Below are 25,772 nucleotides of genomic sequence, written 5' to 3'. Positions count from 1 at the left end.
TCTATGAGTCTATCCCAGCCGACTTAGGGCGAAGGCAGGGGACACTCTGGACAGCTGCACTAACCTGTTCTTTAAAAAAACTCTAAAATATCTCTGCTTCTCTGTGCGACTGTGAGGCTATCTGTGACTCAGCTGTGATTAACAGCCACATGACAGAAATTCAAGGACTTTTGGGCTGAACTGCAGGCAGTGTTTACACAGTGCAGACAAGCATGGAAACAAATGCAAATAGTTAAATGTCTATTGTATAAAGAGTCACCATTGTTCCAGTGTTAGTTTCTTCTGATTTATGTTTTTGCTCCAGGGTCATACTACACTGAAGACATCTGTGATTTCTCTCTACTTCTAGCTGTGCATGTGCTGTTTCCAAACAATAAAATATGAACAAATAAATTGCTGTATGTGGCATACAAATAGAAGCAGCTATGCACTAATTGTACTGAGTCCTATTTGAATATGTAGGGCAGCAACACCCTTGACCACAAAAACATAGCTAATGCTGTGAAGGGGGGGTAATAGAGGGCACCAACACACCCTAATTGATGTCGAAAACACATTGCGCAGAGAGTGGGGGGGAAAAAAACAACTGTCAAACCCACAACCTCAACATTATTAGTGTCACACCATCCGAGCCAACAAGCCATTGTTCACAAAGTGCACACAGAACAGTGTTTGTGTTTGGAGGGCAGAGGGAGGATTGTTGGCAGTTCTGTGGCCTGTAATTACCAGGAGACCAAATTTATATTCGAGGAGACAACATAAAGTGATGCAACAGGGCTTTTTTTTGTTGATACCAGGGCTCTACACACATGTGTAGTCTGTGTGCTTCAAGAAACAGCTCTGTATGTATGTTTAGGCCATTTAATGCATCTTTTCCACTAGTATGGGGACAATTATAATGAAACTCACTTGACTTGACTGGACAGGCTGAGAACATAGTCGATGTACTTTTTAAAGCTAAAAAATGTCCCGTGACACGTCTAGTTTTAATGCTAACTATATAATTTTAATGATTCTGTGTGAATGTGAAACATTACAGCCAACAGTAGGTGTGAAAAAAAATTTAACAAGCAGCAGATTTTTAACTCAATGAATATTTCTGTGGAGAGCTTGACTAGAACACTGATATTAGTTTCATATATGTCTGTTAAAGTAAAGGCTACATCCACCAACCATGTAGCTTAGCTTAGCGTAAAGGCTTGACAGCTAGCCTAGCATGTCCACTGCTCTGGAACTTTTCTCTTTCCCAAGATGCAGCTGTCTTTTTCAGTGAGCTTGATGAGACTGATATCAGTTTCAAATACGTCTGCGAAACAAAATGTTGCATCGTTCAACCAGGTAGCTTAGCATAAAGACTGGAAACAGCTAGCCTAGCATGTCTACTGCTGGAGGGATCTTCTGTAATAAAGTAAATTCCCTCGAAGCAGTTCTCTTTTTAAGTTTTATCGCCTATTGATCACATACAAACAAGGTCTGTGCCTCCACAAGAGGAGAGCAAAAGGTATAAACTCAAATGTTATTCATAAGTTTGTCTTGCATATCTTCCAACAGAGGGGGAAGGTGAAGAGTCAGTCGCTCAGAAGTTTTTCCTAACTGCTAGATGTAGCTTTGTTTATATGCAAAATAACCTAACGTCACCATGACACTACTAAAATATAGAATCTCCATCACATCTACGAGCACCTCTAAGGCTTAGTAAGTACCAATAATGTCATTATTATTTCATCAAAAACTACACTTTAAAAGCCACTATTTTGTGGTTTTATAGGCGAACTTGTGCTGAACTATTTTTAACACAGTTGCCAGTTGACCAGTGGAGACTCCTGGAAGTCGGTGCAGTAGCTTCATATCTACTCGACAAACACAAGACCTTTGCAATGTTAAACTTCTATCTCTACGCACGAAAGCAACTAAGCATATTTCCAAAATGATCAAACTGTTATTTATTTATGTTTTATTTGAAAAGCTGCTTACCTTCGACGAAGAACGTGACCTTATTCCCTGCAGGGCCTTCTCCTCCTGTGGCGGTCGAAGCGCTCATCCACAGGTTGTAGGCTCCTGGAGAAAGGCCTTTGATCGTATATGTCCTCTTTGGTGATGCTACAGAGTCTGAAAATGTGCACAAACACACACTTGGAGGGTCATATTCCTGTTTGCACGCTGCAAACTACATGTAAGCATCATATCAATGTGCATAGTTTCAGTTAAATAAGAGACTGTATGAAAGTTTTCGATTACATTTTAATTTTTTTAATCCCCAATGGTCTAAAAACAGTGTCTTGCTGCATTATCTCCAAATAATGTGTTTATGGAAACAACACAACACAACACAAAAAAAGCTGCTAAATAAATGATGATCCCAAATCAACTCTATTTGAAAAAACAGAACATCAAGCCACACATGAAAACATTTCTTGATGATTTTTTTGGGGGTAAAATAAATAACTAATCTCACAAATACAAAATAGAAAAATAGGGTAAAGAAACTGCTGCAAGACTGGACTATTCTGTCTTCAGCAAATATACAAAATGACATTGCCCCTCAAATTTTGGTACAGTCTCCAACTTGTCCTTACAGAGCTCTCGGTGTCCGCTGCTGTTCTCTAAGTAGATGCTGTATGTGGAGATGCAGCCTCTGCGTTGACCTCTGGGAAGCTCCATCCAGGTAATTTCCACGTCGTTTCCCTTAACCTTCTCTTCGATCAGTGGACCAACTGCTGGAGCTGCAAACGACAAGCAGAACACAAAAAAACACTGACGAATATGACGGATGGCACGGGGATATTTCAATTCACCTATCCTGTAAACCCAATCTCAAGCGTTATAGATGTTATGTCCGAGGTAAAGCTCCGTACCTGACTCCAAAGTGGCGATCCTTTTAAACCTGGTCCGACTCACTGAGCTGTCATTGTAGAAAACAGACACGGCTCCCTCATAGCACTCAAATGCATTAATACCTGCAGAAGGAAAGATAGAACATTTTGAAAACACACACAAAAAAACATAATGGAATATCCTGAAAAAAAGAGAAATTATAATTGTACTGTAAAAACTCTACTTGAGCTGCAGTTTAAGTGACGTACTATTAATGAACCCCATTTCTCTTTCTTCATTGGTGATGACACTTTGCTTTTATGAAGTCTATCAACTTGAAATTATACTTTGTCCCTTTAAACTGGTATTCCAATTTCAGTCAAAGTATGAAAACTAGGTTTTCTGCTCTTCTGTTTACTGTTTGATCTGAATTTTCTGCTGCAACTCAACTTCCTTTAAGTAGGATTAAAAAGTAAAGAAAAGAAAGAACAATAAACCTGACGACAAAATCATGTTTTACATTTTACATTTGAGTAAAGCAAACACAGATGGAAAACTTGGAAGCTTCAAGTTGACTGTTCTTAAAAGTAAAGTTGCAGAAATGCAAGTTGTTAAATTAAAAAAAAACAATTAAATGATTTAAGTACATCTAACTTAAACCAGCGTTATTATTGTTATTTGTTCATTTAATTGGATAAACTTAATTCAATTGTGTTTCACCAATTGAAGGAATCTATTTAAGTTATTACAACAATTTTCTTTTTTCAGTGTAAGTGAATCTATTCCACCTGCCTTTGCTTTAACTTCCCACCTGAAATGACAGTTTGGTTGTCGTTCTTGTCCAGTTTGAGCCATCTGAGCTCCTGCAGCTGGTGGCCCTCTGGGTACCACTCCACAACATAACCAGCCGGCAGCAGCGGTGCAGTTTTGGGTTTCCTCCAGGAGATGGCGATGCTGTAGTTTCCTGCCGATACATGCACCTCCTGAGCGTGCTTGACTGAAGGAGAGAGGAACGTGTAAATATATATTTGTGTACTGTACAGAGGTGTAATGACACTAATGTCACTCTGGATCCAGCGTATGTAGTGCTTTAACAAAAATGCACCCAGAAAAACGGCAAGATTCTGTTTTTATGTGGTTCTTTGGACATAAACACAAGGCTGGATTGATGGATCACCAGCTGGGTGAAATTTTGTCAATTTGATTAGTTACAAATGAGTTGTTTGCACAATTAAAGCACAACATTATACAAATGTCATGATCTCATGTGAGGCATGTTCCCAAATAAGTAATTTGTGTTTAATCAAATCCCTGCAAAGACGAATTAAGCCTTGTTTGAGCGCAGGAGTTCTGGTTGCAGGACTTGGAAATTTCCCTTTTTTTTGTACCTTTTGTGTGACGGGTTGTTATCCTGGCAGGAGGCGACAGTCCTTTGGAGTTGCAAGCCCACACTGTCACTTCACAGTCAGCACGGAACGGGACTGAATAACTCCTGGTATCAGCGCTGATATTACGCACAACCCTTGAGTTTGGGCTTTTAACGCTGACTTTATACGCTATGATTTTCCCTCTGGAGATGGACACGTCTGGCTCCTGCAATCAGAGAAATGTTTTATAGTAAATCTTCAGCACCGCACTGAGGGAACAGGAATCGATTCCATCAGCTGAGCCGCTGAAAACCGCCGCGAGATGAGTATGTAAGACACATCATTTCTGTTCAGCTCCGCTTTTTCTTGTAAACTGAAACTGCGGTGTCTGCTGTCAGGTTTCACTCGTCTCTCACTGTCGTTATGCGACATTAAAAGAATGTAAGTGTGTGTGTAGTGGAGGGAGGAGATGTGTGTGTGTGTTTGAGGATTTCACACCTCAGAAGTGGTCAAGCTTTGACCTTTACTGTGCAGAAAGTAGTAGTGAATCTTTAAAGATCAGAAAGTGTTACTATGGCTACAGAGCTGCACACCCACATAAACACAGGGTGAGAGAGGGAACACATGGAGGCCGCAAACCCTCATGAAACTATAGCAGCAGTGGTACGTGTGTTAAATAAAAGCATTCAGGTGAAAAAAAGCCACACATTTGGACGTGACCGACAGCTTACCTTCCAGTAAACTCTCCTGGATTTAAAGTCTTCGGTGAACCAAACATCCAGCTCTTCTGCTGGAGCTAAAAGTAATAAAACAACACCAAGATGTCAGATTTCACTTCACAGAGAAACTAGAACTGGGTGATTTTTTTTAATAACAAGTGCTTCACAAGTACCAACGTTTCTTGGAATTTACTCCTAATCGGTTGAAGCAGTCAGCAGTGAAATGCTTTGAAATCCTTTGAAATCGACAAACGCTCATTAGCGGCTCAGTCTGGCAGCAATGAGTAACAATTCCGAGAAACCACACGCTCTCTAAGTCAAACATCCACATCTGATTCGAAAAACATGAAACTAATAAGGCACAATATGGTTAAGAGATCACATTTATCCTCCAAAGTACAGCGTCTGCTACAAAAGCAGCAACAGTACTGTAACACTGATGCAACACTGGCAGCAGAATGACAGCGTATGACATGTGATAACTCAGAAAGGAAGGAAAGGTCACTTGTAATTTGTGTACAAAATGTGGGAAGCTGCTCTGAAGACGAGAACACTCCACGCTGCTGCATTGCTCTGCCTTTGCAGCGATGAGCCAAGTAGTGAAAATGTAAATGAGGTACAACAACCACACAAGGGGAGTTTCAGCCCAAGTGTCAGCCCAGTAATTAGAAATCAAAATGTACAGTTGAAATCAGAGGTTTGCATACACTGTATATGACATAAAAGACATAACATTTTTTTTCTCCTCACTATCTGATATTAAATTAGACAAAACTTTTCCTGTTTTAGATCAGTTAGGATTACTAAAATTATTTCTATTTGCTAATGCCAGAATAATGAGAGAGAGATTTTTTTTTGGAGAATTTCTTACGACTTTCTTCAAAGTCAGAAGTTTACATAAAGTTTCTTAGTATTTGGTAGCATTCCATCTAAACTGTATGACTTTGGTCAAATGTTTTGGGTTTCCTTCCACAAGCTTCTCACAATAGTTTGATAGAATTGTGACCCATTCCTCCTGACAGAGCTGGTGTAACTGAGTCAGGTTTGTTGGCCGCCTTGTTCCACACACCTTTTCAGCTCTAAGGGATTGAGATCAGGGCTTTGAGATGGCCACTCCAAAACACTGACTTTGTTGTCCTGAAGCCACTTTGTAACTAATCTGGTGGTATGTTCAGGGTCACTGTCCATTTGGAAGACCCATTTGCACCCAAGCTTTAACTTCCTGGCTGATGTCTTGAGATGTTGCTTCAATATTTCCACATAATATTCTTTCAGCATGATGCTATCTATTTTGTGAAGTGCACCAGTCCCTCCTGCAGCAGAACACCCCCACAACATGATGCTGCCACCCCCGTACTTCACAGTTGAGATGGTGTTCTCCGGCTTGCAAGCTTCCCCCTTTTTCCTCCAAATGCAATGAAACAAACAATTCAATTTTAGTTTCATCAAACCACAGGACACGTCTTCAAAAATGAAGGTTTTCTGACCTAAATCCTGTTAGCTTGCAGGATTATGTTTTCCAAATCATTATTTTGTGTCTAACATGTACGGCGTATAGTGGTTTGACAGTGTTTCAGCAGAGCTGCAGGTGAGCTGGTGTGCTGAGTTGCAGAGATCTGCACATTTTATGGCCACAGAGTGGAGTTACAAGCCATTTTAAGGCAGGACGGGATTATTTTCATAGATAAAACTTTTAAACATGTAGCTTTGATAAGCAGAGCTGCGTTTTTAGAGGTTAAACCAACAACCAGCGAGAAGCTTCAAATTGTTTGTGAATGACACCAAACTAGCGGACATCACAGTTTTCAAATTAGTAATTAAAATCTGCACTTCTGTGAACAGATGATGCTACGTTCACAAGAAAAGACATTCTTTATTGTGGTATTAGCTCCTTCGAAAGTGTTTTGAATAACTGTCAGTTGATTTCACTATCACTGTCATGATGTAAACTTAGCTGTGGTTGATGGAGCAATCATGTTTTATCAAATGTGTGGACTTCTAGCCTTTCCTCAGATGCATAGAGAATATCTTCTACACTTTTTATCCAGCAAAATGAGGAAGTTAGACGGTTACACGTAATTAATGTGCTCGGTAAGTGCTAAGAAGTAATGTAAAACACCCTTCATCAGCAGCTCTCTTTAGTGCTTTTGACTTCTGCTTATGCTTCCTTTTCATGGAAACTGATGGTTTGTCAGTCCTGCACATTCATAGCTCACATATACATAGAGACCTGCTTATCTTCACGCCATCAGTATTACAAGTATGCAGCAATACTTCCCATAAAGAATCTTTACATCTTCTTCTGCTGCAACTCAACTACAATGAACAATTCTCAGTGTATGTAGTTCTGCACATTGTGTCTTATCAGTAATAACTGGTTTTGTTCTCAACACAAAACCCAATAAGGTCTGTTTCGGTGGCTCATAGGTAGGCAGTGGTTAACTGCTTCAAAAACCAAGAAGAAAGGAAACATTACTGCAGTATCTGATAAGTCTGCAGAGATAAAGTGCCACAGAGATACAGTGCAATCTGCTCGTAGACAGAATGAGTACAGTTTTCATTCAGTAAACAGTACGTAACGGTAGAGCTCTGAGCATTCTCCTGGAACAGCAGGTTAGTGCACGGCTGCTTACCTTCCTCCTGAGTCCAGCTGGAGATGTTAGCGCTCCACTCACTCCAGTTACCTGTGTTGAATTTGGATCTGGCTCTGAAATGGTACAACCTGTACGGCTCCAGAGAGGAGACGGACCGAACCTGAGATGAGCTCATCTGCACAACCTGTAAGTCAATAAAACATGCTGTTTTTTTTTCTTTCAGTAATTCAAACTCTTGCTTGTGGTAATGAGCCATTTATGGGTACAGTCTTAAAAACACATGATAGAGAAAAAAAGGTCAAATTTCAGCTTGTGTCTGCATCATTGTGAATTCACCTTGGCTCACCTTAACCTTACAACTCATATCTGTCTTCAGCTCTGAATCAGCAGAGGACCTGTGAGTTATCACCATCCAGCTACTGTTGATCTTCAAAGGTTTCATATAACCTGCAATATTTCTCTGAAAGTCCCTAAATAGTCAAAATCTGCAAGAGTAAAAAGTTCTCACTGAGTCTGGAGAAGTTGTCCATGTTTGTTGATCAGCTGTGTATTCGATCTCCACGTGTTGAGTCCTCACAGGCTCTTCTACTTTGATGAAACATTCCCTGGAGGAGCACTCGGGCTGGACCAGAACCGGAGCTGGTGGCATCGCTGGTCGGATCAACGCAATCAACAGATCGGTTAGATCAACTAAAAACTAAAGTCACAGGACTGGCTGCAAAGATCACACAAAATGAGTTTCTTCTGCATGATTACTGATAGCTATTGGAAAGGATGGAGGATGCACTTAGAAAATTAGAGGTTTTAATTGTTTTAATTAACTGTTGGCAATATCTATGTCAAAAATCTGTTTTTTTTTTTTTTTTTTTTTTACTATTTTTTTTTTTTTACAATATTTGACTTCAAAATTGCAGGTTTTTTTTCTTAGTTACAATCAGCAAAGATATTTTTACTTTGCAGATATTTTACATATTTTGAAAGAAAAATTCTGAATATTAAGGATTTTAAAAATGGCACATTTCTTTTAATTAATTTACAGATTTTTCTAGATAATAGCTGGTAAATGACTGTAGTTTTGCAAGCTAATGCTTTCCCCCCTTACAGTTTCTGAGCCTTACAGGTTTTAACACATTTTTTTGGCATCCTTGCTGCCACATTTTCACTTTTTCTTTTTTTTTTTTAACAGACTTTCTTTTTAGTAGTGTGTGACTGTTAACCACCATCACATTCAAAATTACAGTATGAAACAACAGTTTTCACTGCAAAGTTGGTTTAACTCTCCGATTACCTTGGGGGCTAATTTGACCCCATTCAGTGTTTAACGTTTCTAAGTAAGTGACTGACATAATTTTTTTCAGTTTAATTTAAAGGGCTATTTACACATAAACTTGGGTAACACTTTCAATTATGATCACTTTGTGGAGGTTTAAATTGCTGGGGTCAAACTGATCCCAAGGATAAAAGATGTCAGTAAATTTGAAGGCAACAGGAGGGTTAACTTTCTGGTCACAATCATCATGAGCTCGTGCCTTGCAAACAACCTGAAACTGTCATCACATGCAAAACAAGCCGTATTGTCTGTGCAGAAGTTGCATCTCACAATCTGAAATCTTTGGAATGAAACAGTTTGTGAGCATCTTACCAATATCACTGAGTGTGTAGTTAACGGTCGGGGACTCCACAGAGCCCAGCGAATTCTGGGTTTCAACCCACACTGAGAGGAGCTGGACAGATCTGGACACAGCGAAGCTAGCTGACAGTGACTCAGTTCCTTCACTGGAGACGCGGTGTAGTTCACCTGTGTGGTTTCCAGTTACAGTTCTCACGCTAGAACACACGAAGCCAAGTTTCATTTGTCAGTTAATGCAAGTAAATACTGCATCATGACATTATTGATAAGTGGAAAATTCAGTAAAGGGAACAATGATTCACCGTAGCACCGATCTAGTCCAAAGCAGAGTGTCCCGTTCTCTGTTCCAAGTGCAGACCAAATCTCCACTGTCGTTCGTTATGACTTTGTAGTCACATTTAAAGTTTTTTGGGTGATCTGGTGGGTCTGTAGACCAAAGAACACAAAGAGGAATGTCATGCAACCCAAATATTGAACAGGGAGCAACACCTGAACAAAGAGTTTTCCAACAGGTGACAAATTAGGCAGTAATGTTATCAGGATTTGGTTGTATCTTCAAAGAACAACTCGCATTGATATTCACGTTTGTATTCATGTTCATGTGTGCGTGCTTCGGTTGAGGAAACTGTCATGCTGCATGGTCAAAAATACAAGCTTGTTTTCACTCTCAAATTAGCAACACATATAGTTAGAGCAAGCAACTTTTCACAGTTAGTTTTGACACTTAGTGCTCAGGCTTCAGCGGTGTGGACGCTTAGTGAAGAAGAGAAAGCAGAACCAAAAGTTGGTCATACCACAAGATGGATGAACTGTAAAGCATCCTGAGGGAGTTTTCTGTGTGTTCACGCAAGTTTTGAATAAGCGCGATTGGTTAGTGGAAGGCAAATTTAGCACTTTCATTCGACATTAAACCTGCTGGCTCATTCTGAACCAACAATATGGTGTCAGATATGAATATTTGCGCTGTGCTTTACTGCTCACTTCATACTCACATCCAGCTGAGATGTCCAGCCCACAGGGGTCCCGTGGAGGGGAGCACGCACAGTGGCAGCTGTACGTTCTGGTCTTTGTTATGTTCACCACATTAAAATATATAGTTGTAGAATTGAACTTCTCGTGCTTCTGTTGTGTGGGAGGACTGTCGCAGAACATGGATCCCTCGCACTTGCAGTTAAAGGTGCAGTACACTGTGAAATTGGAACCCCACTGCACCGCAGATCCAGCAGTGGACCTGATGTCGCAGGATCTCTGACCTAAAATCACAAACAAGGACTTACATCTGCAGGTTCACAGTGGCAGATCATTTAACAGACTGTGAGTTTTTTTTAATTTTTGGAACTTTGGAGCTGATATGGAAATTGTGCACCCTAGACTTGCACAAAAACTTCATCCACATGGCACGTTTTTGACACAAACATCCTAAACACCACTTGTAAAACATCATGTAACTCATGGAGTGTACAGAAAGGAGAGCCAAAGCAGAATCTACACAGAACACTCCAAGCTACATTAAAAGTTTCACTCCCAAATACAATGAAGAGAAAAACATGAAATAGCAACAAAACTGGTAGAAGTGTGACTGTGATCTGAGCTCACCAGTGCAAAGCTGCACAGCCAGCACAGCGACGGCGATGAGAAGGGACCAAGACTGGAACATTGTCGCCATGAGTCGCCAGTAACGGTCTGAAATAAATCTGTTTGCCAGGGTTCACCTTAAAACAAGCACAGGTGCAGCGGAAAATGATGTTTCGGATGATAACAAGTGTATTTAATAGATAATTACGCGCATCTTAGCGATCAAGAAGTACAATTTAACGCTTTACGAATTCCCCTTTTGACAGCAGATGCTTGATTTACACGAGTTTAAAATCATATTTACATATATTTTTACCAGAGTCGTGTAATAAATGCGGCGCCAGGGATCTGCGTAAATCCACATTCCACGGTGCCAAAACGGAGAAGACGAAGCCTCAAACTCACCGAAGCGTCACATCCCAGCATCATATCATATAAGTTTTTCGCCTCCTGAGCTTTTTTTTGGATCTTTATCCGTCTTCAAATGTGCTCCTGAACATCTTCACGCGGAGCAGAGAGTCCAGACTGCGGCGCAGGAACAGCGGAGGCTCGCTGCTGACTGACTGAGTGCCGCCTCTGGTGTGATGTGAACAGATAGCAAGTGTCTCAGGTGATGAGTGAAGCCAGACACGCTGTGACTTCACTGACACTGCAGAGCCACATCACAAGCCATCAGACTGACACCATGCACAGAAAAATCATGCAGGATTATTCCTTATTATGCTCAGAAATGTAGACATGGAATGAAATTAAAAGGAGTCCATCATTTATCTATAGCATTTTTATGGGTTGTTGATTTTTTTTTTATTTTTTTATTTTTTTGCCATATTTGCATAGTTTTCTATAAAATAAAATAAAATAAAATAAAAAATATTCTCTTGCTGTACTGGTGCACAGAACACATTGCAAACATTGCAATGAAAAAAAAAGATCCAACTCCTCTTTGTGGGTCTTTAATCCCACACAGGACTGATTCTTTTGACTATCAATATTGTAATGAAAAAAAAAAACCTGTACTGCATAAAAGTCAAGTAAAGTGCACATTTGCTGTAAAATGTAGGACGTGCAGATATATTATTATATTAGTTATATAATAGTGAAGTATGAGTGTGGCTGCAGTATGTTACTGTTCCAGCTGCTAGAATTGCTTCTTTATACAGTTTTATACATGTAGGGACACCAGATATCATAATCTGAGGGCTCATCAGATGTTTAATGGGAGAAGAAAACAGAAAAAATGAAGTTCTGGTGCAAGAATCTGTTTTCAGTTCTTGGATATTTACTCCAATCTTTGATTTTTGGTGATAAATTGGTTTATTTGAACTTTCACAGAAATATCTGCTCTCAGATGTACGTCGCTTTGGAAAAAAGCGTCTGCTAAATGAAATAGTAGAAAAAAGTTAGTATTTAGGGAAGCTCAGAAACATCAGAAATTTGATCCCGACTACACTGGAAGCCGCTGATTTAACATTAACAGTGTGTTGTGTTTGAAACGCTTGTTGTATTACCTTCATCTTGGTAGAAACTCAAGTTGTCAAATATATGTAGTGGAGCAAAAGGTTTTCTCTAAAATGTAGTGGAGTGGAAATATGAAGTAGCTTCAATACTCATGTGAATGTATTTCAGTGCTTCCTCTGACTGTTGATTCTATAGTGTGAGGAGGAAACTCTTCAGACTGATGTTGAGTTAGTGTTTTGGAATATATATGACATCTGAAGAGGGAGTTCCAACAAACCCTTAAATAAATTTGCATCATCACATTTTCCACACACTCCCTCAAACGCATGCCCCATGTGTTTGCTGTGCGGGACTTCCCCCCTGCAGCGGCACCCTCTTTATTAGAAGAACGATACAGAAGTCAAAGTGAATGAAAGGGTTAAAACACAGCGAGAATGATGAGAGATGACTGACATGAGATTTTTTTTTTTAAACAACTTTAGTGTGTCAGTGAAGGAGAGACCCTCCTGAAATTTCGATTTTCAATGAGGAAGTGAGACAGCTCTCAGGAAGTGATGAAAACTGCAGGTGGTGCATGTGAGAAGGTTCAGGTTCAGTACTATACCAACACTGGCCCACTGACTGGGAAAGCCCCAACTGCCTTCTGCCTGGGTGTTGTGGAATAATTTCACACTTGGTGCTACTTCACGGCTCACAAAACAAAGCAGTTAACATTAGAAACACAGACGGACACACCCTAATAATAAAATAACAGTTTTTTAAATACCAGGAAACTGTTTTGATCGAATGTTTTCATGTGAATTATGAGAAATACTTCTCAACATCCAAATGTGTATTCGGTTTAGAAGCTTCCGCATAAAGGTGCTTTATTGTACCTGTAACGTATATTCTTCTAAAAGTATTTACGAGTTGGAAGCAAGGGTTTAGTTAATTAAATGTTGATGTATGTTAATCTGTCCCATCCTCATAAAAATCAAACTCTATCTTTGGGATGAATATCTCAACACCTGAAGAGAGTTTCTTAAAATTTGGCACATTTGTCAAAGGATGCATTAATGGGAATGTTGGATTTATTCCCACATATTTTTTCCTTGGTTTACCTTTTATGTCAACGACTCCAATCATGTAGCTTGAGCAGCAGGCTAGCTTAGCTTAGCATAAGTAGCTGCTAACTGTGGCTAACAGTAATCCTCGGGAGCCACCAATGAGGTTTGGGCAACTTTTTTTTGTCATTTATCGACCATTTTTCAGGCAATGTGGACTCATTTTATTCATTTATGACTGAGGATGAACTGCTTAGAGTATTGCTTTTAAAGGCAAAACATCTTTTTGGCCATAACTCAAGGTTTAATGCAACATTTATGACAATATTTCACTCAAATATCTTATGATAAAATGATAAAGTGATAAAAAAATATTTCACCTTTAACTGCTGCATGTGTGTTTACAAAAACTTTAAAGGTCTTTGTTAGTGCTACAGAAATAAAGTCTGACGGACTAAAAGACTGAATGATGACACTTTATATTCAAAAGGTCAAAAGTCAAGTGTAGATAGACCTAAATGCAACTTGACTGGCTGGAAGAAGCATACAATAAAGGTGTGGTAATTCTAGTGTAGTTTTATCTTAGTTCTTGGATTCATCAGAAAGTCCCCTCTAACAGACGGTTTAGTCAGAAAGTAACTGGAAAAAGACTTTAGAGATAGCAAACCACAATCTATTTGAAAATCCCAAACCTGCAATTTTGACCCAGATACTTCAAAAAAAAATGTACCCCCTACATGTCACCATCATGAAGGTGTTGTTGGTGCATTAATAATAAGACTAAACCATGGCAACAGCTCTGTGGGGCTGTATTTACGAACGGGGGTGCTTTGAGCAAAATGCTAACATTAGAAAGCTTTTTTTCCTCTATGACCTTTCAGGTTTAATAACATCTTATCTTATTTTTTTTGCTAACATTTTCTAATTAGAATTTATGCTACAGCTGAGGCAGATGTCTTTCATTCAAGAGGCTTTTTGCAGGAACATGCATACATGTGCCAAAGTAGATTACAATCCATCCAAAAGCATAAAGGTCAACCTCATGATGGTGCTACAGGAAACATCAGCGGACTTGTGAAAACATCAGGATACATACTCTGGGAATCATGAATCCCAGTCAGTCCAGTAGATATACAGATATTCCAATGTATACGCTTTCTCCCAGGGTATCCTCTGGGCACCTTAAAGATCTTGAGCAAATGTAACAGCAATCCACTCAATGTGAAGGTAACTCACCAAGAAAGCAAGGAAGTAAGTAGCGTAAAACACTCTACAGTTTTTTATTCATTGAACAACATTGTTTTTGACCCATAGTGATTATATTTACAGAGCATCTGAAGTGAGATTTTCTTCCTATCACACAAAGACTCTGAGATCATCATCTGAAGTGAGGTGGTGCTTTAATAATGCTTTTCTGAAACTCGGTTTAGTAGTGCCGTTAGTCCTGTTTGTGTCATTGTGTACCTGCTACCTCTGTGCGTCATAGTGTAGTTCACTTGACAGCAGCTACCTGAGGGAAGTAGCCACCATCCAGCATCGTCTCACCTGCACACAGAGACAAATCTGCTGTGTCAGGTGTCATTATGTCATCCTTTTGCACATCCAGAGAGAAAGGAGAGTCTGTTTCCACACCATCCTCAGTCGCTCTACTGTCTTGTAAATAGCCACTATTCAAGACACTTGTCTCAGCAGTTCTAGGCCACAAAAGACCACTGACTGAGCCGAGAGTCAGTCCTTGAGGTGAATCAGAGAAATCCACATCCACACTGGACAACAAGCCTCCCAGTAATCCTTCAAAGACACTTGAACATGTATCGTCCACTTCATTTGGTGGAACATCCCTCTGGTTCTCCTCTGCTTCCTCTTCTTGTGGAGTCAATGCAGCGATCTGGGGCTTGTAGCTGCCATGTTCCAGCTGATTACCCACAAACACCGTCCCGGTTTCTGACAGGACTAAAGGTGTGTCCGTCGCGGTTTGTCCTGACCCGGTCTGGGACACTTCCACATGGACGGCAGGGTAGACTTCGTCACTCTCCTCCTGAGAGATCATGATGACGGGGGACAGCGGCGGGTCGCTATAGGTGGATGAGAATAGCGGTTCGTCTCTGTCGTACTGGAGACCAAACAGAACACAACAATCAACAAAAACAAAGCCTTAGTTAGATCTGAATGTACTGCAGATGTGTTAGACAGATATGCGTCATCACATCTCTTATTTGGCTGTCAACACAACAAAGTAGGTGGATCAGTGAGACTAAAGGCAGAAAGTATTCATCATACCACTTCCTACATTACTTCAGACTAATAAACCAGCAAACTGATAGCATTTGATTCTAGATGATATATAGATTATGTTTTTATTTTTTTGTTTGTTTTTCTTTTCTGGTGTTGCTGCATTCCAGCAGTTCATACGGTGAAATTGAATTTGCTTCGACTTGGTTACCTCCAGTAGTCTGATGGCATTACTGTGTTCTGCTTTTGGCAGGTTCTCAACAAGCCACGCTGGTCCCCACGATATACACTTCTGTTTGATCCTGAGATAGAAAGACAGTTAAGTTTTCAGTGTCTGCTAATGAATTATTTTGCAGGATATAAACAAAAAAACCCCAAAAAACAAAAAGAAAAACATCAGAAGGGTGCATTCATTACGAATGATGCTAGTGCTAATCCAGTATCTTCACAGTTAAAACCCACCACATTCAGGATAGGGTGCATTGACCACATTTAGTACAAGTTTTACTCCCTGGTTGGGTTTCTGTTCGTATTAATCTTGTGGGTTTTTGTTCATCTGCTCATGTTGCGGTGTGGCATTTCATGAAATCACCCACAGTGACATCCATCCTTGCTACTGATGAAACAAAACCTATGCACATTCAAGATCAGTTGCAGTAGATGAAGGGAAATAAATGGTTAAATGGCTTTTATTTTTCATTTAAAAAAAAAAGAGATGTTGAGCATGAATGATGTTTATTAATACCTTTCTCTCACACAACTCCAGCACATCAGGTTGGCAATGATTCCTATGAAGATAGTGAGGACGAAAACAATCACAATCACCAGGCCAACTAGAGGAGACAAGAAGGGAAAGATGCCAAAGTTTAGCAGACTAGCTCCTCTAAATCTTCTTTTTGTTTTAAATTGGATGGGGAGAAAAGGATGGCAACAGAAAACCTACCCGCAGGAGCTGCAGGCTGAGAGGAGATCTGTTTCCCCCTCGGTCCTTCTCCGGCTGAATTAGATGCCGTCAGCTGCAGAGCCAAAGCTCCTTCAGGACAGTCCAGCAACATTTTTCTTGATCCAGTTCCAGGCACTATCACTGGAGAGAAGACAAAGAGAGTTGGGTTGTTCTCTGCTCACACAGTTATGGTTTATTTCAGTTTTTTAAGCTTTAATATACGCAGTTTAGTTAAGCTGGGGCCAGTTCAGGCCTGCTATATTATAGTGGACTGGTAAAGGTAACAGAGAAGTGTGATAAATGAAAACATAATTGAAGTTGAAGTAACATATTGAACGCTACTTTGCTTCAGTCCAGTCAGAGCATGTTGTGCATTTGAGTGTAATTTTTTTACAAGCAGTGGGACCATGTCGTCTGCAGCAGGTGACTCTGGAGGTGGGCTGCAGTCTGCCCGCACTAGTAAGAAGCAAAATGTTTTTTATTCTATTTTTCAAAATTCTAATCTTTTCTAAACCTTTGAGCGAACTTTTGGGTAGACAAAGCTGACTGCCGGCCCGGAACCATGCAAACATTACAGCTGTACTTCAAGCAACATGATGAGGCAGAGTTCATGAACTGTGTAGAAGTTTTGCAGCATAAATCAATACGAATGTTATGACTAAAGGTAAATTCTTGACCTCTGGAACACAATAAATAACCTCACTCTGATTAGGGCATGGAGTGACATTGTTCTGTCAACTTTTCTGTTTCCAAAGTCAGAAGCGAGCTTGCAGTCGTAGATAAAAAGTTTGTAAATTGTTCGAAAAAAAAAAAAAAAAAAGACAGTTGAACTACTGCAAAAATGCTGTGTTACATTTTCTTCGGTTTCTCGTCTCTTATATTCATTGCAGCTTTAGGATTTCTTACAGACTCAACACCTTAAAAAGCTGAAGGGACATCTCTCTCCTCTCAACCCCTCTTGGTCCCCACTTGTGATTTTCTTTTTTATTTGCAAAGACTTCAATTTGCAGGAACCCAAGAGCCTGTAAAGAAACTGACTTCGTGTGAATGAAGTTCATGTTTTTGTCAGTGCAACCACATGATTTATAACCTAACTCTAAGAGTAATATATGTTTTTGGATATAGGTAATGAGGCAAAACAGCATTAGAACAAGATAAGTAATTAGAGTAAAACTTTAAAACAGTTTAAAGAAAGAACAAAAGCATTTAGTCACACAGAACACATTAGAAAGAGAAAAAGGTATGCACTCAGGTGCTTTTACAACAGACTTCCAGAAATAGTGTATAATGCAGGCTGGTTGGTAACAGCCGTGACTGATGCATGTGTGCATGTAGCCACATGGTTTCCTGTTTGTGGTCAAAGTCAGTTCTAGAAAACTCTTAAGACACGGTAAAAAATGATGACAACTACTGTTTGAAACACCACTTTGGTATCTCCTGAGTCAAATGTCGAAAACGTTGCCAGAGACACGCGATCAAACCACATACAAAAAAAAAAAATAGTAAAGGTCAAGCAGAGCCCCTGAGTCTGCTGTTGTGTTGCATGTTTTGGTTCTCCAGGTTCTCGGTTTAGCTGTTTCAATAAGTTATTGATCACAATGATGAAACAATCAACCAGCAATTCATTGTTTAAAATTCACCACATTACGGGAAGTGAGAGCCGAAAAACCCTGCTGATGCAACGAAGCTTTGTGGGAGGGGAGTATCAATGGAATGCTGGTTGTACACTTTCCATTATGTAACAGAGGCTTGTGTTGAGGCACAATATATGCACACTACCGCATGCACAGTTTCCTACACATGTGCACACGCAGAAAGCCTTCGCCTGACCAAGGTAAAGCACAACATATGGTTAAATGAGTACCTTATTGGGGAGGCACTCGTGATGTACAAGAACAGGAAACTCACCGCAAAGTTGTGTTTCCTACAAAAACCTCTGCATAAACTCAGCATGTGTTTTACTGTGAAGGAGAGGTTCAAGAGATCTGAAAAAGCAGCTGATTAAGAGGGGTTTAGCAGTATTTGAAAGGCCAATTTCTACAGGCATAAGACATGTTCTCAAATATTCAAGTAGCCTCCAGTGATGCATTCACATCATCGCCACCCAGTAATATGGACATTCTGGGTTTCGAACAGCCAACCATGTTTACACATGAGGCTGTAATTTACAATTCTTATAGTTTTAGATTAATGTGCTGATTTTTATTTTAATTTATCAATTAATTGTTTGGTCTGACTAATGTTATGAAGTGTGAAAAAAAGCCCTTTGCGTTCTTATTTACATTTGGGTGCTCACCATTTAGTTCTGAGTTGCTGGAGTCCAGCGTCTGAATATAGACGGTGTACTTTGTGATGAAGCCCCTCTGCTGGTCCACAGGAAGCTCGTCCCACTGGATCAGGATCCGTCGGGCCTCATGGCTCAGCACTGACATGTTTGGACCAGAATCTGGCTCTGAAACAAAAACACACACTTTGAAACAGACAGACTTTGATGGATGTTGATGCCACTGTATACGCACTTGCTATGTGGACTGAGTCTCTCGTGAAAGATGAATTGCTTGGTAAATAAATGTTGAGAAAGTTTAGAAAGTTTCTGAGGACATGTTGAGTCTTACTCTGCTCTCTGGCGTAACCCAGGCTGGATGATGGCGCACTGACACCTCTGGTGGTCACAGCATACAAAGAGACATTATACCTCACACCTGGAGTCAAACCTGAAACAGTATCGGGAAAGCAAATGTTCAACAAATATTCAGCTTTGCTCAGGAACATGGGTTTCAACTTAATGAAGAGTATCATGTTGATTTTAAATCCTTTAGAGCTGCTGGTGTGATAAATAGAAGAAACCAGTGTAATACATCATATGGCCACAAGAGGCCGCTGCTTGATCTCAGTTGAAGCCTTTCTGTCTTTTGAGTCATACACATTCTGTGCCATTTTTGGTTTAAACATTGTGTGTTATTTTAAGATTTGTTGTATCTGTCACTATCTGATTCTGTACCTGTGATGGTTGTGTTTTTCAGATCTTTGGCCAGTTGTCGCCACTGCAGCTGTGCTTCAGGTACACTTGTCCACTGCATCATATAGTACAACACCTCTCCTCCAGATGCTGACCCCTGTTTGCTGCTTTGCCACGACCAGGAGACGAGCAAGGCGCTGCCATTAGCTGCAGGAGCCAGCCGTCCCAGAACAGGTCCAAAAACACCTGAGCAGAAAACGCTTCAGTTTACACAACCTAAAAATACAAAGACTTCTTCTGTCTTCTGTGTGTAATGTTGTTGTACCTGAGTGTCTGAGAGCTACGTGAGCTGGTGGAGATTTCCCGTACGAGGTGACAACAGAGATGCTCAGAGTCTGAACCCCTGCTGGTACCTGAACTGAGCAACAGTTGATGGCAGCAGCACAGGTGTGTTTCTGGTCATTAGCCAGAACGATGTTGTACTCTTTCACCTCTCCGCTGTAATCCTCTGGAGGTGGAGGCTAGGGAAGAAGCAAGTTCATCACTATATATCGTCCAGCCAGTATGCATGTTTAAAGGAATAGTTTGGGATACTCTGGCATTTGCTTATTTGCTGAGAGTAGGAAGAGAGGACTGATACCACCCTATTGTCTGTCAGTTAAGTAGAAAGCTTAGCTTAGCTTAGCACAAGTGTAGAAATATGGGGGAATGGGTGGCTTTGATTAAAATGGGGCTGCACTGCAAAATTTCACATAATAACATGTCTTGTGTAAAAAATAACAAATTGTGGTTGTATGAAGGGCTGTGGGTCTGACTATTTCATGGCCAGTCGGAAGTCGCTGTCAAGAGGAATTTATTTTTCCTGCACAAATATGTATAAATATAATTATGTATTGTTTGTCTGTTCTTCACCTGAAGTCTCCCGCCCCAACCACTCCCTCATCCCAACCAGTCGAGGCAGATGGCTGCTCTCCCCGAGCCTGGTTCTGTCTAAAGTTTTTATTGTGTTTGTCCCTTTAGGTGACATATTTTTTGAACTGCTGCCTTCCAATAAAATTGAAATTAAACTAGATTAAATAACTGGAAATATGACAGCGGAAGCAATCTTATCACCTCAAGCCTTAACAAGAAAACCACATTGCAGCAATGTTTTCCTTGTAATCAATGAGCAGAGTATGAATCCTGTGTCATAACCAAACTGATCAGTATCATTAAAAAAAGTCCAGGCTCAGCAAAGAATTATGACGCATTACCTTCCACAAAACAGTCACTGTCTGCTGCCTGTTTGTTTCTTGGCCACCTAATATCCTCCACACTTGCAGCTGCTTTGATGGACCTGAGGACAAAGTGAACCACATGTTGTTGGCTTTGAATGAGTGACAACACACTCTCACAGCATCGCATTTAGATCTGTGAGCTTGCCTTTTCCTGGGGTTGTTTTCCTCACAGATGGACTCCATTTGCTGCAGAGTGACCTGTTGCTGGACCTGGACGTGCTGGTGTCCGTCAGGCCTGAGGCTGAGTAACATGTTCTGACCTGGAACTCATATTCAGTCAGAGGCCTCAGGTCGTCCACTCGTATCAGACCATCGCTGAGCTCTGTTCCCTCTCTCACTTCCTAAAAACGTTGAGACATTAGGTCACCTGCAAACTGCCTGATAAAGGCTGCAAATAACCACAAAGCCGTCATTGGTGTTGTAAAATCATTTTACCCAGAAAACGTTATCTGCAGACAGCCTGGTGGCGGCTCTGAGCTGCAATGAGGATTCAGAGGTTGTCCATTGCAACATGGCTGCTGTGGAGTTGTTCCCAAACTCTATCTGTGTGATATGAGGGGTTTCTGGTATCACTGCAACACAAAGGAACACTGAGGTAATGCACACAAGCATGTATGAATTATGTAAAATGTTCCACAACCTGTCCTACACAGAAACAGGACATGAAGACTGACTGCAACGATAACAAATGAAAACTGACGTGCTGTGAGTCTTTGCTGCTGTTTTGTCTCAGTTTGAAATGGTTTTGCATCTGTTTGTGGTCATTTTGCATCTCTTTTAGGCAGTTTTAATCTCTTTTTTTGTATTTGTGTGTCTTTACAGTTCTGTTACAATGTCTGTGAAGATTCTCAGTCATCCAGGTCGTGGTTAATCTGGTAGATTAATCGTAGCAACTAGACTTCAACGAACTCAAGCAAGTCCAGTTGCTACGATTAATCTACCAGAATAAAAAAAAGTTCTGTTATAATAATAACAATAATAACAATATTAATAATAATAATACATTTTATTTAGAGGACACCGTCTCACCAGGGGAAGGTGAGATGGTGGAATTATCAATTGTGAGAGTGTGTGTGTGTGTGTTTTTAAATGACTTGTCAACATGAAATGAATCAGACACTCTAAGACAAGGCCCTTTGACGCTTTGACCCTTTGGGCCCCTGAGCCTGATAGGCATGCTCATATATCTATCCTCATTCCATCCTCATGACATCTCCAAAAAACGAATAAAACTTAAGAATCCAATAATATTTCAGAAAGCCAAGGGTATTGAAGTGGCTGTTAAAACTTGAAAGGTTTCCTGACACTGTGGCGGAGGTGGGCTGAATCAGATAGCTAACTGTTCCCTTCAAAGAGACATTACACAAACAGGAAAAAGGTTTGCTGCTTGTCAGGTCACATTAGTCAAACTGTGACCATAAAACTTTCTAAACATGACCTTTCACAGAGTGACTCATGTCTCAAGAAAGCACCTAATATCCAGATTAAAAAAAAAAAAATCAAATAAAAAACTGTGCGCATTCATTCATAAAGATATAAATAGATCACAGAGGCAGGAGCTCACCTATATCCATTTTGCGGAAGATGAATGGATCAGATTGTGAATCTCCAAAGTGGTTGTAAGCAGTGATGGTCATCAGGTATTTAGTGTTTTCTTCTAACATTCCTCGTCGTATGGTGATTTTTTCAGTATTCTGTGTTTGAGCTGAATGTATCTGGGTCCCATTTTCTCTGATAACAAAAAAAGAAGCTTTGCTGTAGTCAAAATTATATATCGTCTGAGAAACCATTAATGTAACTCCATACCTGCTGATTGAAATGTTGTACGACGTGTCTAGGTGAGTTTCTTGTCCTCTTGTCCACGAACAGTGTGTTAAGTCTGAGCTTCTTGTTGTTTCACAGATGATGTTTTCAGGTTTATCTGGAGGAACTTCACGAGGTAAAAAATGGAAAATAAAAGAGAAAGTTACACTTTGCACCAGATAGGGACTGCAAACTGATAATATCTCTTTCCTATGTTCCTGGCACATTAGTCCTCCCACAGTTTTGGTTTCACATCCACAAACATACAACTTTTTTGTTCACACTTTTAAAAAAAAATTTCTACCTTTTAGTGTTTATTCTAACACACCAAAATACCCATTCAAATTCCTAATATGTGAAAACCTTCTGGACTTAAACTGATTCTGATTTGCACATAAATTCTCTTCAGAAAAGACTGCATTTTATTTTTAAATTTATACAATCCCAACTGTTTTTGACCACATACGTCCTGCACGTAGACTCAGTCCACCAATGATCTCAGAGAGTCCATCACTGTTCAGCGTGCAGATCACTGCAGACAGCGGCTTCCATACACCGGTCAGGTTGAACATTGTCGTAGTGTCGTTGATTTTCTTCCCTGAACCCACAGTCTGACCATCCACCGCCAGGGACATGTGTGACCTGGAAGCCAGTAATGTAACTACATGTGAACTGAACTTTGAAAAATTCTTCTCAAGAGAGAGAACACAACAAAGCAACACTTTCTAGGACATCTGAATGACTATCATGCATAAGTTTAGTCACAAACATTGCAATGTATGCCCTTAAAATGTGCTGTATTTCTATTATTCATACCGTCGTGGCCATTCTGTGATGTGGCAGTACACAGTCAGCTTTGAGCCCATGAGGACAAGTTTATCCGGCTTTACTGTGAGGTATCCAGGGCTGTTCAGGGCATGGCAGCTGGCCGGGAGTGGAGGCCAACCTGCTCGGAAAAAACGGGCACTTCAGGTTTTCAAAGATTACGTTTTACAGCAAACATGTTTATGAGAAGTCCCATTGGTAGTGTCAGAGATACAGCTGTGTGTCTCCTCTGTTTAATAAGACAGAATGTTTGAAGACAAAATGCTCGTGCTTTCTGTGATTATTTTGCAGCGAATCTAAATAGTGCAACACTCACTAGTCTGTTGCCGCTCGGCTGCGGTACAACCCACGGCTTGAAAACCACAGCAGCTGCCAAACTTTTTCTCACTATCTAGGACTTGAGCTCGACTAAATTGAAAGGAGAGACGATTTTTTAAAATATTGTTTCTTCTGAACATACCTTTTTTCTCTGCACTTTGTATAATAAATACTGAAAACCTCAGAACGTATGAAAAGATCTTCATTTTTATGCACCCTAAATGTTGCACATACTGCTTTTCTTTACGTACCTTTTTTTTTTTTGCATTGTTCTTGTATGCTCGTATTTGTTACCGATGAGTACATGTGAGTGATAAGAGCGTCTAAATGAGTGTAAACTGTAAACTGGTTAATCACAGAGCTAGATAGAAACATAGCAAACCTAAGCATTTCATTGCACTGATAACATCTCTATTGCTACATATGACTTTGAACCATCTGAATACATAGATAAGGAACGTGGCACTCACACTTGATGAGAAACGTAAGAAGTATGATGCATCTCCAAAAAGCTGAGGAGAGCTTCATCTCAGCTCAGCTCATCTTTCTTTATTTCGAAGAACCCACTCAGCAGCTGTAAAAGTTATTCTGCTCATGAATCAAGGATCATCTTTCTTAAGAATCACTTTATGGAAATTTCTATACATAAAAATGACATTTTAAAGCTCACCTCAGTCATCTGCGTTCAGGAGTGTTCTGGCTCACATGAAGAGCAGAAGGAGCAGTGTTTAGTTGCAACTTCTCATTTATTTTATCGCATGTTTAAGGCTGATAACATTTACAGAAGTACAAGCGACTGCAGTCATAGCGGCTCCGTGACACCACAACAGATGAAATCACTGTATTATCAACACAACTGACATTAACGTGCCTTCCATCAAATCGTATCTGAGTTTATACATCCAGGAAGCATAGTCATTTATTTCCATGAAGTCCAACTGATAGATAAGTTAAGATAAAGCTCACCAGAACTCCGTGCCACGAGGTTCTTCTCATCAAGATGCCATCCAGTTCAAGTTTTGCAGGTTCTGTCTCCCTCACATGTCTTCGCTTTGTGAGATTGCGTGGAAGAAGTGTTCACTGGTATGAGAATGAAGAATCTTAAAGAGGCCACTGACCTAGTTTAGTGGTATTCTGGCAAACGCAGAAACTTTGAACATTCGTTTGAGTACTTTGCTGCCCTACTTCAGCTGCTTGTTTCTCGTCACCACAAAGGTTTGGTTGACTTCAAATGTCAGTGTTGAGCACCTGCTCTCATTAAACGTGCTGCTGTTAGCAGATTATCAAGTTATCAGACATCATATTTACGGGTTCCGCCTCCCTCTGAGGCTTAATTTTACAGTAAACTAAAATGTGCTGATAAGCAGACAGGCAAAACAAAGTTCTTTAAGACACACAAAATTCATCAAACACAAAAACATTAAAGCTCAGTTCACTCTGGTCTGTAGACTGACAACAATTATACAGGTTCTATGTTTTAAATAATTATCTTGAAGGTGGTAAAACAAACTTACACTTCAAGTCTGACAGAATTCACCCCACACTGGACCGTTATCTTTTCTCCCCGAGTTGTTTGCTTTTATTTGTAGTCTTCAAAGTGGCACAGCGTCGACTGTTTGAGGAAAAGTACGAGACTGAGACTTTCACAAGCTACTCTAGTTTGTGTGATTTTCCTTCACTTGAGCTTTTCCGTCTCGAATCTTCAAAGCTTCACAGGGAAAACCCAGAAGCTTGACAGGGTGCGTGTAAACATAAAAGAGACCTCAAGTGGGAGGGTTGCTAAATTTCAGAATTACTAGTCCTTCATTGTAAAAGTTAACTGCCTGATTAGAAAATTAATCACTTCCAAATTGATTTGCTAATAACAGCCAGTATCATATGATCACAAACTGGTAAACAGCTCTGAGACTGACTGCACTGTTCCACCTGCCACACCTGAGACTAAAACCACAGTCTGAGCTTCAAAAGAAAGCAGTCAGCATTAGAAGCATGAATTAAATCTCAGTTTAAGTGACATCAAGTTTTAGCAAGTCAGACTAAATCAATGTGCGGTGGAAAGGACTGTAGCAATGTGGTTCCAAGGGATTGCTATAAAGAATGTAGTGTTGAAATGTTTTGGCTTTTTGTTGCATATTTGAATGCAGTAGATTACTTTTAATAATGTGCTAGTATAAGCGTTTTTTAGTAAAGCTAAGAAGAAGAAAAATAGTAAAAA

General features: G+C 40.1%; 3 protein-coding genes across 3 annotated transcripts in view; all 3 read right to left on the bottom strand.

Moving 5' to 3' along the window:
• il12rb2 (interleukin 12 receptor, beta 2a) overlaps positions 1 to 11,338 on the bottom strand; it is a 13,822-nt gene extending 2,484 nt beyond the window's left edge. Inside the window, exons 1-13 of the mRNA XM_008297825.1 lie at positions 11,105 to 11,338; positions 10,721 to 10,836; positions 10,117 to 10,377; positions 9,427 to 9,550; positions 9,137 to 9,321; positions 8,003 to 8,145; positions 7,534 to 7,678; positions 4,913 to 4,977; positions 4,203 to 4,407; positions 3,626 to 3,811; positions 2,856 to 2,957; positions 2,577 to 2,723; positions 1,975 to 2,109 (exon numbers count right to left, since the gene is read on the bottom strand). Coding sequence (XP_008296047.1) covers positions 1,975 to 2,109; positions 2,577 to 2,723; positions 2,856 to 2,957; positions 3,626 to 3,811; positions 4,203 to 4,407; positions 4,913 to 4,977; positions 7,534 to 7,678; positions 8,003 to 8,145; positions 9,137 to 9,321; positions 9,427 to 9,550; positions 10,117 to 10,377; positions 10,721 to 10,790 — 1,768 coding nt within the window. The 5' untranslated portion in view covers positions 10,791 to 10,836; positions 11,105 to 11,338. The remainder of the gene's footprint in view (positions 1 to 1,974; positions 2,110 to 2,576; positions 2,724 to 2,855; positions 2,958 to 3,625; positions 3,812 to 4,202; positions 4,408 to 4,912; positions 4,978 to 7,533; positions 7,679 to 8,002; positions 8,146 to 9,136; positions 9,322 to 9,426; positions 9,551 to 10,116; positions 10,378 to 10,720; positions 10,837 to 11,104) is intronic.
• Positions 11,339 to 14,452: 3,114 nt separating this feature from the next.
• il23r (interleukin 23 receptor) lies at positions 14,453 to 24,980 on the bottom strand. The gene is made up of 18 exons (XM_008297824.1): positions 24,524 to 24,980; positions 24,228 to 24,253; positions 24,028 to 24,131; positions 23,231 to 23,360; positions 22,881 to 23,056; positions 22,418 to 22,541; positions 22,176 to 22,342; positions 21,047 to 21,183; positions 20,757 to 20,952; positions 20,588 to 20,670; positions 19,660 to 19,855; positions 19,377 to 19,580; positions 18,991 to 19,089; positions 18,672 to 18,827; positions 16,376 to 16,516; positions 16,178 to 16,265; positions 15,644 to 15,734; positions 14,453 to 15,313 (listed from the first exon to the last, which is right to left on the bottom strand). Exons 3-18 carry the CDS (start codon positions 24,083 to 24,085, stop codon positions 14,693 to 14,695), a joined length of 2,667 nt encoding a protein of 888 aa, XP_008296046.1. The 5' UTR covers positions 24,086 to 24,131; positions 24,228 to 24,253; positions 24,524 to 24,980; the 3' UTR covers positions 14,453 to 14,692.
• LOC103369194 (cytochrome P450 2J1-like) overlaps positions 24,739 to 25,772 on the bottom strand; it is a 7,571-nt gene continuing 6,537 nt past the window's right edge. Inside the window, exon 6 of the mRNA XM_008297848.1 lies at positions 24,739 to 24,826. Coding sequence (XP_008296070.1) covers positions 24,739 to 24,826 — 88 coding nt within the window. The remainder of the gene's footprint in view (positions 24,827 to 25,772) is intronic.

This window comes from Stegastes partitus, unplaced genomic scaffold, assembly GCF_000690725.1.
Source record: "Stegastes partitus isolate 25-593 unplaced genomic scaffold, Stegastes_partitus-1.0.2 Scaffold1252, whole genome shotgun sequence".
Classification (NCBI taxonomy): domain Eukaryota; kingdom Metazoa; phylum Chordata; class Actinopteri; family Pomacentridae; genus Stegastes; species Stegastes partitus.
Note: the sequence above shows the minus strand (reverse complement) of the source record. Positions and strands in the feature narration are given on the sequence as shown.